This window comes from Morone saxatilis, unplaced genomic scaffold (genome assembly GCF_004916995.1).
Source record: "Morone saxatilis isolate NCDOM2014 unplaced genomic scaffold, NCSU_SB_2.0 Contig14, whole genome shotgun sequence".
In the NCBI taxonomy this organism is placed as follows: domain Eukaryota; kingdom Metazoa; phylum Chordata; class Actinopteri; family Moronidae; genus Morone; species Morone saxatilis.
Window position 1 is genome coordinate 17,709,369 of NW_023339696.1, and position 14,340 is coordinate 17,723,708.

At 41.8% G+C, this 14,340-nt stretch overlaps 1 protein-coding gene across 5 annotated transcripts in view; it reads left to right on the forward strand.

Moving 5' to 3' along the window:
• mybpc2a (myosin binding protein Ca) overlaps positions 1 to 14,062 on the forward strand; it is a 52,551-nt gene extending 38,489 nt beyond the window's left edge. For all 5 annotated transcript variants that reach the window (XM_035654471.1, XM_035654472.1, XM_035654473.1 and 2 more), the window contains 15 exons: positions 254 to 360; positions 447 to 476; positions 1,243 to 1,382; positions 1,645 to 1,804; positions 2,289 to 2,393; positions 2,560 to 2,748; positions 2,888 to 3,022; positions 4,122 to 4,289; positions 4,625 to 4,713; positions 5,760 to 5,955; positions 7,074 to 7,213; positions 8,163 to 8,322; positions 9,664 to 9,800; positions 13,169 to 13,355; positions 13,675 to 14,062. In XM_035654471.1, the coding sequence (XP_035510364.1) occupies positions 254 to 360; positions 447 to 476; positions 1,243 to 1,382; positions 1,645 to 1,804; positions 2,289 to 2,393; positions 2,560 to 2,748; positions 2,888 to 3,022; positions 4,122 to 4,289; positions 4,625 to 4,713; positions 5,760 to 5,955; positions 7,074 to 7,213; positions 8,163 to 8,322; positions 9,664 to 9,800; positions 13,169 to 13,355; positions 13,675 to 13,709 (1,978 nt within the window). In that variant the 3' untranslated portion in view covers positions 13,710 to 14,062. The remainder of the gene's footprint in view (positions 1 to 253; positions 361 to 446; positions 477 to 1,242; positions 1,383 to 1,644; positions 1,805 to 2,288; positions 2,394 to 2,559; positions 2,749 to 2,887; positions 3,023 to 4,121; positions 4,290 to 4,624; positions 4,714 to 5,759; positions 5,956 to 7,073; positions 7,214 to 8,162; positions 8,323 to 9,663; positions 9,801 to 13,168; positions 13,356 to 13,674) is intronic.
• Positions 14,063 to 14,340: the final 278 nt, after the last annotated feature.

A 14,340-nucleotide genomic window follows, 5' to 3' on the forward strand; every position in this document is an offset into this window, starting at 1 on the left:
ACACACACACACTGACACACATCATACACACCCCTAGGGTCTGGGGTTTCTCTCAATAATCCCTCCATCAGAGCCGCCTATGGCAGGAGATATGCCAAGGCAACAGCGGTCACACAAGGTGAAAGCCATTTAGTATGTTTCTCACTCTGCGATATTGCCTCATGGAGTATGTTGCTAGGGCAACTGTATTTTGCATAATTGTGGGTCACAATGAGTGTTGTCTCCTTGGTAACATCTGGTAACATGTCCCCAGGATCCACAAGCTGACGATTGATGACGTGAAGGCTTCGGACGCTGGAGATTATACCTTTGTCCCTGATGGCTATGCACTTTCTCTCTCTGCAAAACTCAACTTCCTGGGTGAGAAAAACAAAATATGAAGCATTTGATTGGTTTCTGTGAATATGAGCCAAACATGTCACTGATTCATGTATTTTATCCCTCAGAAATCAAGATCGACTATGTTCCGAGACAAGGTAAGTGTTTCTATCTTATTCATCGCTTTGTATTAAATATTATCTATGTGAGGGCGCTTATATATAGGTCCAATATTAGTCTAAAGTTGGATAAAAACCAGGGAGCATTCCAGATGGTTAGTTTCGTGGCACTGTTTATGTGTGTAAAAAAAACATACGGTATTGTGTGTATATGTTGGCTTGTTTTACTATATTTGTGGGGTCCAAAAACTAGGAACTCTATATACTTGTGTGGTCTGACAGCTTTGTGGGGACGCAAAATGCTGGACCCCAGAAGTTTAAAGACTTGGTTTTAGGTTTAAGGTTAAAATTAGGTCATGGTTGGAGTTAGTGTCTTCCTCCTCAAAATTTAAGAAATATTTAATGGTCTGGTCAAGAAATGCAACACTGATGAGTGCTGTCCTGCTTTGAAAAGATAAAGAAGAAATATCAAATTTGAGCACACAATGTTAGCAACACAAAAATACTTTTTCATCACGTTAAAAATAGTAGTAGGCACTTACTTGACACATGTCCCAAATTGCTTATTTGCATACACAACATGATGCTGCCCCAAATGTAAATGCTAAATGCCTTTTTTGTTTTCTATCCAGATTCCAGCATAAAAAAAATCAAATTTAACATGCTGACTAATAGCACAGAATGTCATCTTCAAGAATCTTCAAAACAAAAATAACCATATTGGTGTTTCCCTCAAAACATGTTATGCTTCTAACCTTAATGACCTCTCTCTTCCCATCTTCTCCTCTAATGCTCACTATGAAAGATCCTCCCAAAATACACCTGGACACCAGTGGCACTGGCAACAAGAACACCATTACAGTGGTGGCTGGAAACAAACTTCGCCTTGACGTTGAGATCACTGGAGAGCCGGCCCCCACTGTGTGCTGGATGAAAGGAGACCAAGTGAGGAAGAATAGAGGATTCTCACTATTCACCTTGTACACACTCAAATACACGTCAGATACTTTCTACCTTTGTGCGTCAATCAGAGTATCCAGCCGTTAGTCACTGAACAGCACAGAAGAAGAATGAAACATGAACTAGAGTGGGAAGATTGAATCACCTGTCACTGTGGCAGCTGTGCCACCATCATGCGACCCAATTCTCTTCAACAATCTCCTTTGTTCTGTCTGCCCTTCTCGCTCTGTGCTGCCCTGTGTGATAGGTGGTGGCTGAGGCCGAGGGAAGGGTCCGCGTGGAGACGAGGAAGACCCTGAGCAGCTTTGTAATCGAGGGGGCGGAGAAACAGGATGAGGGCCACTACTCCATCACCGTGACTAACCCCGCTGGAGAGGACAAGGCTGAACTCTTTATCAGGATCGTGGGTCAGTGGCTTTTTCTCACTTTTGCCTTTTTCACCTCTCATTTTACTTTCTTTTATTTCCCCAAATTAATTTTTTCCTGGCTGGCTGACAGCAATAGAGACTTGCTTGTGAACTGAGATTGGGTTATGGCAGGGGTGTGTCTAGAGGGGTGCTTTCACCCTAGTTTGATATCAAATGCTGTCTAATTTAACACAATAATTTAGATTAATTCAAACATGTTGCAATATGGTTAGTAGTTGTATAACAGTTTATGATTTGCCAAATCGCTGCTGCAAAATTACTTATATAATATCTTAAATGCAAACTTAAGTGGATATGGCCAGTGTGATGACAATTAATTAGGGTCAAAGCAAAGTAAAAAATATAAGGTCTGAATACTATTTGCATTGCTGCACTGCTTAAAAAAATGCACTGCTTCCTCACACATATAACCATGCCCTTTCTAATTTCTCTTTCCATTTGCAACTGTAACCTGCCTCTCCAGATGTGCCCAACCCTCCTGAGAATGTCAAATGCACATCAGTTGGCGAGGACTCTGCCATGATCACATGGGACCCTCCTGCATTTGACGGCGGAGTTCCCGTTAAAGGTACCCCTGCCTGAAACACAGCATCTAATTTTCACATCTGATGTCTCCCTCCCCGGAGAAAACAGCAGTTTAGAATCCACTCTGTTTATTAGATTCCAATGTTTTTTAACTGTTTTCCCAAGCCATTTTTAATGACTTCACCGTATGCTGATATTCCTTCCTCCAGGGTACCTGATGGAGAGGAAGAAAGTTGGCTCGTCCAGATGGACCAAGCTCAACTTTGATGTTTATGAGTCCACCACATATGAGGCTAAGAAGATGATTGAAGGTGTACTTTATGAGATGAGAGTGTTTGCAGTCAACGGCATTGGCATCTCTCAGCCCAGTACAAACTCAAAGCCCTTCATGCCCATTGGTGCGTTGCCATTTATCATTAGCAGAATGGTTAATTAACAGAGGCTTTTCACACAATGCTCATTTTGAGGCAGCTTAACCTACCTCCCATTCCATTTACACTGGGTATTAACGTATTAATTAGCTCCTGTCTCTCTCAGCCCCCACCAGCGAGCCCACTCGTCTCATGGTGGATGATGTGACAGACACTACCTGTGCACTCAAGTGGCGTCCTCCAGAGAAAATCGGAGCAGGCGGTATCGACGGTTACATCATTGAGTACTGCAAAGAAGGAAGTAAGTATGTGCAAAATATTTAGCACTTACTACTAAGGCATTATAGAGAGTTAATATGTACTAAAATGTCATTATTAAAAGTTAAATAAATAGATTTTTAATGTTCTATAAGGATAACAATTAACGTTATAAAGGACAACTTTTGGGTTTAAAATCCATTTGATTCATGTTCATCCTCCACCAGCATAACTTCCTTATATAAAAGCTAATTCTGCTAATGGCGCATACACAAGCCAAAGAAATTTTTATAAACATATAGCAATCCATAAGTAATTTTGCAAACGACTTTGACAGTTCGCTAAACCCTTCTCCCGAACAGCAACTGCTCAATTATAGCAACCATACTTGCATAACATGGCATGTCAGGTCTGTCAAGCCTTGGAGATCTCCACATGTCGAAGTGTTTATGGACTGCTAGTATGAGTGATACTCAAATACGCATTTAAAGGATTTGCAGGGTGGAGGGTTTTTTAGCCTCTCCAAAACCAAAAACAAGAGCAAAAGTGTAAGGAACAGATTAAACAGTGTGTTTATCTACTAACGTAAGCTGCAATCATTACTATCATTACTAACTACTATAGCAACAAATTACTGACGGCCACAGAGCAAATCATTAGTTAACTATATTAGTTTGTAGGGTTACTGTTTATGTTGAAAAAACAACAACCCATGGACGACTACATATCTACTGTGTATTTCTCTTAGCAACAGCCTCAGTAGGGTATGTAGTTGCTGGAATCTTTTTTAAAACAGGGCTGAAATTCAAAAGTCTGTTTTCAGGGAACTAAAATTTGCTTAATTAACTAGCAAGCTACAGCTGATAAAATCTACAAGCGAGAATTGTTCAAAAATTGCTCTGAATTTCATGTGTGAAATCTGCCGCTCTTATTGTCAACAGCACAATATGCTGTACAAGAATGGAAAGCTTCACAGGCGTAGCAAAAGTAACTAATGGGAACGAGGTTTAGCACAAGATCAATTAGCGAACAGTACTCACACCTGCTCCTTAACATTATCTCAAGATCTTTGGATTGCTTCTAGTTTTCTGAGGTGTTCCTCCATTACTCCTTCTCTTCTTCTGTTCCGACTCATCCCTCAGGTGACAACTGGGTGCAAGCTAATGAGGAACCAGTGGGAAAGAACCAGTACAGGGTGAAGGGTCTCCCAGTGGGGGAGAAGATGCTGTTCAGAGTGGTGGCTGTCAACATCGCTGGCCGCAGCCCCCCCGCCACTTTCTCCCAGGCCGTCACTATCAGAGAGATCATGGGTCAGAGATACGTTTTAAGTTTGCGACCTGTTAGATTTGACAGAAATTCACCTTTTCGGAAGCTTAAGCTCTAACAGAAACCCAGCATTAGTACTCAATACTGCTTGGTGAAAAAAACAACATCTAATTATCAAGCTTGCCATTTGGTCTTTGCTGTTTTAAAATCACAGTATATAGCTCAATAATTTCTATCTCTGCTACATACACACACATGTGTGAATGTATAACGTAAAAGCTGTACATGTTGTACATTTTGTATATCTACACTAAACCTCACCACCCACTCAAAATCTCCTTATATTTCCTTCTCTGTCTATCATGTGTCCACCACACAGAGAATCCGAAGATCCGCCTGCCTCGCCATCTGAGAACCAAACTCATCTCAGTAGTGGGCGACAAGGTGAACTTGGTCATCCCCTTCCAGGTTAGTCTGAGTCTGGCCAAGCTCTGGCTTTTCTCGTTTTAGAGTATAAACACTTGATTTGCAATAGCAGAGTGAACAATATAAGATGCTTAGAGACTACTAGGCTACGTCCACATTGACCTTGTACAAGATGGCTATTTCATTGACTGAAACATTTCATAAACTAACTCTTAAGTTTGGCTTATTTGAAGAGTTGAGAAAAAGGCAGTAGAGTTTGAATAGCAGCCTAAAAAGCCTCTCCATGATCCACATAAAATGGGTCACTGCAGGGGGGGTGCTGGTTTCGAGTGAACCCTGAAGTGGTTTATTTGAAGTAAAAACTTAACTGGACCAAAAAGACACTTAAAAGATATCATAATGACGGTGGACAGCCTGTTTTAAGCTGCCCAAGTCTGAATAGTTGCACTTTGCTTGTGTGTTTTTGGTAAGTAGATATAACCAAATACATTCCTAGAACTTTCCCGTGGCTGAAGTCTGTTAGGGCATCTTGTCTTTTTCTGAAAATAGATTTGTAAACTTTTAGTCACAGAGAGAGCAAGAAATGACGGGGCACAGGGGGCATTACAGCATTTGACAGCAACTTGCAAATTATGGTATAAAAAGAAAATAACGGTAAGTAGCAAAGAGGAAGCCTTTGTTAGAAATAATAAGAGATAAGAAAAAGGGAGCCATGGCTCTGCTTGCTTTTGAAGAAGCAGATGAAAAGCCTGTTCTGAGACAGAATACGTGGCTACATGATGTTCTCCTGGGAGAAAAGAGCACCCATATCTCTGTCATTTTGTCCAAGAACTGGACAGAGTCTGTTCCAACGGCTGTTTTCATACTGTTATGTAACTAGAACAGGATGCCCCAAAATATTTCACGGTCCAAACATGAAATAAATCTTCTGTCGCTAACGACCGCAAATGGCACACATATTTCTAAAAGTGTTCTTCAAGACTTGACAGTTAAAACTGCGTCTTAATACAAGTTATTCACAGGCTTTTTTCCTCTAAATGTTTCTTACAGTAGTTTATTTTGATTCCCTTCCAATACTCGCACTGCAGGGTAAGCCCCGCCCGGTTGTGACCTGGTTCAAAGATGGCGTTCCCCTGGAGGACAAAACAGTGGGTACTCGCACCAGTGAAGTGGACACGATCCTCTTCATCCGCTCCACAGAGAGAGCCCACTCCGGAAAGTACACACTGTCCGTTCAGATTGAGAACATGTCGGACAGCGCTGACATTCACATTCAGGTTGTAGGTCAGTCCCGTCATGGCAACAACACCTCTCAGCTTCACCTAGAGAGACTCCTGTTGCATGTTGTCTCATTAAGATTAGAGCGCAGTGCATGGCTCATACTTCACGAGGTACATGGTTAATAACCTGTTTGGATTGGGATGATGGCTTGAGCCCAAATCTGTGACATGTCAAGAGTTTGTTTTTTTTTCTCAAATTTGACGATAATTCCTAATTTCATACTCCTAGGGATCTGTGACTCAAAGTAGCAAATCATCAAAGCGCTGATTCCTCTCTCTCGCATAATCCTGGCTCCTGTACTGCCACTGGGGCCGCCAGCTCATTCCTCAGCTTACGGCTCGTCTCCCCGGGTCAGAGTGCTAGGTGGATTATTTGGCGGGGCTCTGCTGGGATTATTTGCGTGTACACTGGGATTAGGTTTGGATTTTCGGGGCTACTCTGTCACTTCCTCTGATGGGAAAGTTGAGCTAATGAGAAGCTGCAGCTCCTCTGATCAGTCCTCCCTCAGCTGATCTGTCACTGCACTGTTTCAGCAGGAGACAGTACAGGAAGGATTAACGGGCAGAAACTGTAGCGCTGCTCACTGTTTGTACTGTACTCCACAGAGGAGAACACGCAGAGCAAGATTAATGACAAATACATTACTATGTTGTACAGTATTTCTGTACTGCGCCGTGTATAGTGCAGGCCACACAGAAAGATCGATGATAAACACACTGCATTCTTCTGCTCTGTAATCCAGGCAGGCAAAGCATACTATTCCTCAGTTTGTCAGTTCTATGCCAGAACAGTTTTTCTACTAATGTATGCAGCTATCACCGCCTTTCCTTGAACCTTTGTCTTTTGCTCTGCTAATGTGTCAATCTTTGCCAAATCTCTGCTGCTGGGAGTGTTGATTTCTTTCTCTCCATGGGACTTTCCTGCTCCAGATCTGTATCAATCTACTTCTCGCTTTCTCTCTCTTTACCTCTATAAGCTTGCCTACCCAGGCAGGGAAGAGAGAGTTACTTATCACTTTGTCCCAACTCTTGAGCTATATATTCCTGCTCATAATTGTCTTGTTTATAGTTTTACACAAAATCCTCGAACTCTATCTCTGTTTCCTCTCACAAACCCAACAGAAAAGCCCGGTCCTCCCATTGCTGTGCATGTTACAGAGGTCTGGGGTTTCAACGCTGCACTGGAGTGGAAGCCGCCCAAAGACGATGGCAACTGTGACATTATTGGCTACACTATTGAGAAGGCTGACATGAAGACCAAGGTACGCACAGTGTGAGAAAAGTGGATTGCAGTGGCAGCCATATTGGAAGTTTGCAGCTCCTGAGTAGCGATGGTGTCAGTAAATCAATTTTAGGTCAAGATCTGCTTGTTAAGTTTAATATGGTCTTATCAACACAACTGACTTGAGCACAAGAAGCTAACATCACCTTTGGTTAATAGTGTCATCAATATATTGGCACCGACCGATTACAAGGGTCACTTTTTCGAAAAATCTAGTTGGAATGAATTTGAACTAACACATAATTTGTTTGAATGACCCAGTCCATGTAGCCTGATCCTGAACACTTCCCACAACTCTTAGCAGAATTCATTTTATGGACAAGTTAACGTTACTGTAAGGAAGTTCCATTTTACATTTAAGGCAGCAGTTTTTCAAATCCAAAATGCTTCTACCCATTACTATCCAGTTGTTGTGGTGTTTGCTAACAATGTCAAAAACAGATTTGTTAAAATAAGTTAAAGCTGCAATCTGTAACATAACATAGTCACACTATAGCAAAGATGTAGTATCAGGGTGAGTATTGGTTTTGCAAATATTTGCACGTGATTGTTACTCTGCAGTGACACAAGCGGTGAATCTAACCATATTTCCTCACACAGATTAGTGCGGCGTTTCAGAGAAAGTTAAACAAAACTTGTTAACAGGAGCCACTGACATCATTGCTGTTTTCCAACATCCTTAATTGTCCAGTGGACGCTCGTGATAGTTCTAGGCATGGTTGCTGGGAGATTTGTCACGTAACTCCAAAGCCTCACTATACCTTCATGGTCATTATGTTGTATGAATCGACAGGAAGTTGGACTAGAGGAACATGGACGCAGGGGTTGAAGATTCTTCAGCTTATATAGATCTCAACCTTGGCTATAAGCCTCTTTGAACCTCTGCTTCTCCTCTTTCTCTCTCTCTCTCTCTGTCTCTCTCACATCAGGAGTGGTTCATGGTTTATGAGCACAACCGCAGGCCCAGCTGCACTGTGTCTGACCTGGTCATGGGGAACGAGTATTCCTTTCGAGTGTTCAGTGAAAACATCTGTGGCCTCAGCGACGAGCCTGGCATCAGCAAGAACACCGCCATCATTACCAAAACAGGTAATGAAATCCCTGCAGAGCGGCGCACACTGTAACATGATAGTATTGCTTTTGATGCCAAGACACATCTAATGCACGCTGAGCTGAAGGCTACACTGTATTAAGTGAAAATATAAAGTGAGTATGTAACGGGCACAATATAGAAAACACGAAGGTATTCCAATTGACACAGATATTATACATGCAAATATTACTAATATCTAAACTCTAATAAGATTTTCTACTATAGAACATTGTAATAACATTATAACTACTTGGGATTAATTGTTTGGTTGTCATTAATTACTTGAACATTATTTTAAGGAAAATTAATTCAGGCTGATTATGCTAAACAGAAATATTCTTTGACAAAGTGTTAAATAACATTTAATACTGGCCTCGGATTATGAAAGCAACTAGGCTGGGAAATTAACACCTGCCAACAGGCAAATGCTGCTATGCTGTGTTGTTGCATTTTCTTACTCTACCAGAAAATTTGGCAGCCAATCAGCCAATCTCTTTTGTGTTCCAGGCAGCAGTAAAAATATAAAATTGTGAGGATTGTTGATCATAGTACCCATCCGCCATCATGGAGAAACAAAAGTCATTTTACTGTCTGACTTTTTTTTTTTTTTGCAGGATGTGCTATGGATATTAAAGGCAAAACAACCCCAAAGAAACAGTTTGTTACTACTTAAGCGTCCCAGTTAATTATAATTATAATAAGTTTCACACAGTGCTTGAACAGATTTGACCTTAAAAGTGTGACAGAAAGGAGACAGCTGTTTGCTAGGGGTTAAATTGAGACATGTCCATCACTTTTCTCGAGAACACGATGATTTATTCACTAAATGTTTTTCTCTTCTCTCTCTTTCTCATCCTTCATCAGGATGGTGTCTGAGTCCGATTTATGTTTTCTTATACCGTATATTATTCATCAATGATGTGACTGATGTATAAAGATAGCAAGTATACAACACAGTATAATCATCATTGTTTTCTTAGATATACTAATACATAATTTACAAGATAAATATAAATTGATATAAATACAGAACAATATAATCACCAACATCTTTTCAGAATATTCACTAGCAAATGCAATATTTTAAATACCAGGAAACAAATTGTGTTCTTACAACCTTGCATAGCTCATAAGAAAACAAGAAACTGTTTCAGACGCTGCCCCAATGAAGGCAAGATTACTAAAAATGTATGGTGAATAAAGCGTGTTGTGCTGGAGAAGAGTTGTGCGACGGGTTTTACTTTTTATTTACTTGAAGCTCACATTAGTCTGCACCTTGCTGTGTGTGTCTTTTTCAAAGTAAGAAACAAACTGAGACATGTAACACTTCTCTCCAGGTTTGGCCTACAACCCTCCACCTTTCAAAGAGAAGGACATTAGCCGTTCCCCCAAGTTCACAGCACCCCTAGTGGACAGAAGTGTGGTTGCAGGTTACGCCACCGCCATCAGCTGTGCTGTCCGCGGTCACCCCAAGGTATTTACATATTTACAGAAAACAAGGCTGTGTTAGTGAAAATATTTCTTTATTAGATAGCTTGGAGATCAGGAGTTCAGGAGCAGGACCACACCTCAAACACTCTTCCTGTCATATGTCTGGAAATGCCTCCCTGCAACCTCAGAACATCCAATTCGCTCTCAGCATCGTTTCTGCAACAAATTTAAGCTCCAAAATTAGTACCGAAATGTCTCAAAACTTTAGCTCATGTTCTTTAGCGGACAGTCTCCCAGAGGAAATGCTATCTCCCACATCTCTTCAGTCGGACTCAAGAAAATACACAAACAAAACAAACCAGGAAAATCCTGGCTACAGGCTTCACCTCGTTCAGCTCCGAGGAACAACCCAGAAGACACACTTGAGGAAGAACTACCACCCGTAAAGGAGAATCGTACATCTCCTATTTCCTCCTCAGCTCCCCCGTTAGTTCTGAGCTGAGTACATCATAGGCTGCATTAATAGCCGTTACCCTATTTAGTTATTCCCATTGTTTTGGCAGCCTCATGCCGTTTCCATTACCAGCGCTGGGTTGCCAATTACTCATTCGTCTATTCTCCCCTCACTTCAGAAACTTCCTGCTGTTTCTGTTATGGACACCAGGCTGCCAGTTATACATCTGGCTGATGTCCTCATTCGAGCAAACTCCGGCTTTTACCATTACTGCCACCAGGTTGCCAATCACTAATTTGGCTAATCTAACCTCGCTTCAGTAGCTTCCTGCTGTTTCAGTTACATCATCAGTTTGCCGGTTACTCATTTAGCTAGTTTCTTCTCACTTCAGTAACCTTACACTGGCACCATGTTGCCAGTTACACATTTGGCTGTTCTCCTCATTTCTGCCGCCTTGGCCTCATTCCATTATTTCCCACAGCTATTCTCCTCCCACTCCAGTAACTTATTTTTTTAAAGATGATTTTTTTTAGGTTTTTATTGCCTTTAATTGAGAGTGCCAGCTGAAGAGTGACAGGAAAGTGGGGAGAGAGAGAGGGATGGATGACATGCAGCACAGGGCCACAGGTTGGGATTGAAACCCAGGATCTCAGCCTTTGTACATAGGGGCATACGCTCTACCAGGTGAGCCACCAAGGCACTCCACCCTCTCCAGTTACTCATTCAGATATTTTTTGCCTCACTTCAGTAACCTTGTACCTTTACTCGCAATGGGTTGCCAGTTACCAATTTGGATAATCTTACAGCACTTCAGTAGTTACCTGCTGTTTTGTTTAGTGGCACCATGTTGCCAGTTACTCAATCAGCTATTTTGCCTCATCTTCACCTCCCATTTCTGTTACAAGCACTGGGATGCCAGGTTCCTAATATCCCGTAGCTGCCCATACCTCCCTCCAACCTGCCAGTCAGTCTTAGAGCCCCAGAGTGCCAGATTCAGCCTACACAGCCGGTTTTGGCAGTTTCTAAAGTACAAAATGGCTCTCTAACAATTGACCTACCAACATCACACAGTATCCTCAAAACACCTTCAGCCCCAATGTCATCACTGCCCCCTTCCTACATGAGAGAATTAATGGCCAATGATCAATTCTCATTAATTCCAATGACCTTGCCATCATGAAGCAACTGTGTGCAGTAATGTTCTTCCTGTGCCAAACATATATACACAGGTACATATGTCTTACATACCTGGTCATTATAGCATAATTTCTGACTCCCTTTCTTGCATCTCTAGTTAGCTCCTTCTCTGCTGCACGAACAGTCTTAGAGACAAGACACTTTTGCATACCAGAATCAACATTTCTGCTTGCTTCCTTGGTCCCATGTGGCATTCTGAGTTTACCCTGCATTTTAGACCTTTACCTTATTTCACAAGAGTGCATTGCTTTTTGCTAAACAGACAAATCAACCAGATCAGCAATCTACTTCCAGGTTTTATTTCAAACTAAGTCCTTACAAGCTTACGACACATTACATATCCAAAATTTCGAACGTGCCTCCCCATGTTACCCACTGATCGGGACAGAGTCCCGCCACATGAACACCGATTCCAGTTACTCTCTTGTCTCGGCAAGTTATCACCATGTCCGGAGTAATAATTCTCACTCTCATTCGTTCCTTATCAAATCTGCCAGGTCAACTGCCAGCCAAGTCCTAGATCACCTAATTAAAATCACGGCCTGCCAGCCCTCCCAAAATCTGACATTCAAGACCTGTGCAATGGTCAGTTGTCTCTGTAACCTCAAGAAGGCTTTTGGGGGTCTGCTGAGCACGGAATCAAGGGTAGATCTCTTCCCGAAGCCTTCCTCACACCGCAGCAACATCCACCAGTCACTACTCATACATTTCATATCCAATAAACAATTTATTTGCTGGTGGGGTCCTTGCTCATGAATCATTGGTTCAGCCTTTGAAGAAATCAGTTTGAATTTATTTCTACCACAGTGATCCCAATTATTTATTTGTCCTGTTAGTTATCAAACTATCTGAAAAAAAATAATTAACATATGTCCATGGGCCACGGAACAAGCTGTTAGTTAAGAACGTTTTAACAGATCTCTCAACACTGTTAACACTGATATATTTTTACAATTTTGGCAGAGTTTTCCACTTTCACCTGCATTAAAAAAAAACGCATTAATATGTGTTGATTTTTTCTCCTCCTTACTCTTTAATTGAGATCTTTTTTAAATACAAATATATAAATTATTAATCTGGAACATTACTATACACAATATTTGTAATAGTGCCTACCTATTTGTAAATACTATCATGTAATTAATGGGTAAAGTAATTATATATTTCTATTCAAATATAGGTAATGGGTATGGTAAGTATACTGCATATTTCTGAAGTCGTGTGATAACAGTAGAAAATGTTGGGCTGTCATTTAGCATAGAAACCTGTGGAGTATAGGCAATGTTACTATTACTACTGTATCTACTGTAAAACTATACATTACAGCTCTGTTGCACTACACATCCAGCATTCACTTTACCTGCATTTGGCCCGTGATAGCTTTGCTGCGAGGGTACGCCACAGATTTCATACTGTGTTTTTAGAGTGAGTGTACAAGTTTTGTGTCAAACAGTGAGTGTAGAACAGTCAGAGAGGATTTTGATGCCGCTGCAGCAGGAGTATATTTTTATGTCTGAAGCTAGAACAAGAGGTGGAGCAGAGAGATCTTTGAACACATTTTTTTTTTTTTTATCCTTCCGAATCGGCAAAGATTTGTCAAGCCGAAATGTTGACCTAATTTCACCTCTCCCTCTTCCCTCCTCCCTCTGCTCTTCTACCCTCCCAACATCCCTTGCTCTGTTTATACGCTCCCTCCTCCTTTCCTCTTTTTTCCTCCATCCCGCCAAATTTGCCTCCTCTTCCAACACACTGTTCTTCAGCCAAAGATCATTTGGATGAAGAACAACATGATCATCGGTGAAGACCCAAAGTATCTGATGCAGAACAAACAGGGCGTGTTGACTCTGAATATCCGCAAGCCAAGCCTGTTTGATGGAGGCAGATACTCCTGCAGGGCCATCAATGATCTCGGGGAAGACGAGGTGCAGTGCAAGCTGGAGGTTCGAGGTAAGCTGCCTTAACTTCACGTCCCATAATGCCATACTTTCAAAGTAGTGAGTGAGATCATGGCCTGGGCCAGGGCAAGTCTCTCTCTGACAGCCTTCAATAAAGCTCAGCATGACAAATCTCCATCTCTTCAACCCTGACTGATCTCTTGTTGTGAAACTTCTGTTCAAATTCCAACCGCTTGTGCTAAAAATAAACCCTATTGTATTTGTCAGTTAAAGTTTCAGAGCCACAGATGACTCTTGAGTGCTGTAGTTTCTTTAAACAGGATGATCTACTGGCCTCTCATGCTGATTTAAATTTCTCTATTTCTCCGCAGTTGTACAAGAGAAAGGAGAGGAGGCAAAGAAATGAGCGACAGCACGAAACAGCAGAGGATACAGTTGAACAGGAATAGTAATGGATTATGTATAACGGGGTAGTCATGAATAAATATGATTAGAATAGATCACTGGTGAGGCTCTAAAGCCAATCCCCCTGCCCCCTTCCTCATATACGCTTGCCTTTCACCACTGCTATGACGAATGCCACATCAGTAATATACCATAAATTCTTACAGCAAGCTGCCACCTTGTCACATCCTGACTGAGAGAAGCCACAGAGTAGTGTAGTAGCACTGCCCCGCTGTGACCACACACAGATGGATCCCTCTTATCTGTGAAGTGGACCTGTCACTGAACACACTTATAAAACAGCCTTTCATCCATTACGGCTCCCTGTGTTGTCTGTTTTGTGTCGGGGACATTTTTATAGGTTGGGATGAATTTATGATTGTAATGCAGCTGTAGCACTGACCGAGCGGCTGCACACCTCTGCTTCCTCACTGTGGTGTTAGGTGTGTGATGTGTGAGCAGGGGCCCACCGGCCCTGTGATGGTTGAATGAAGGGATCACTATTCAGCCAGGCATGGGCAACAGCATGGAGCCGACGAGGATTAAAGGGGTTCTTATACACAGATATGGACCTGCTGCATCATTCATGCACA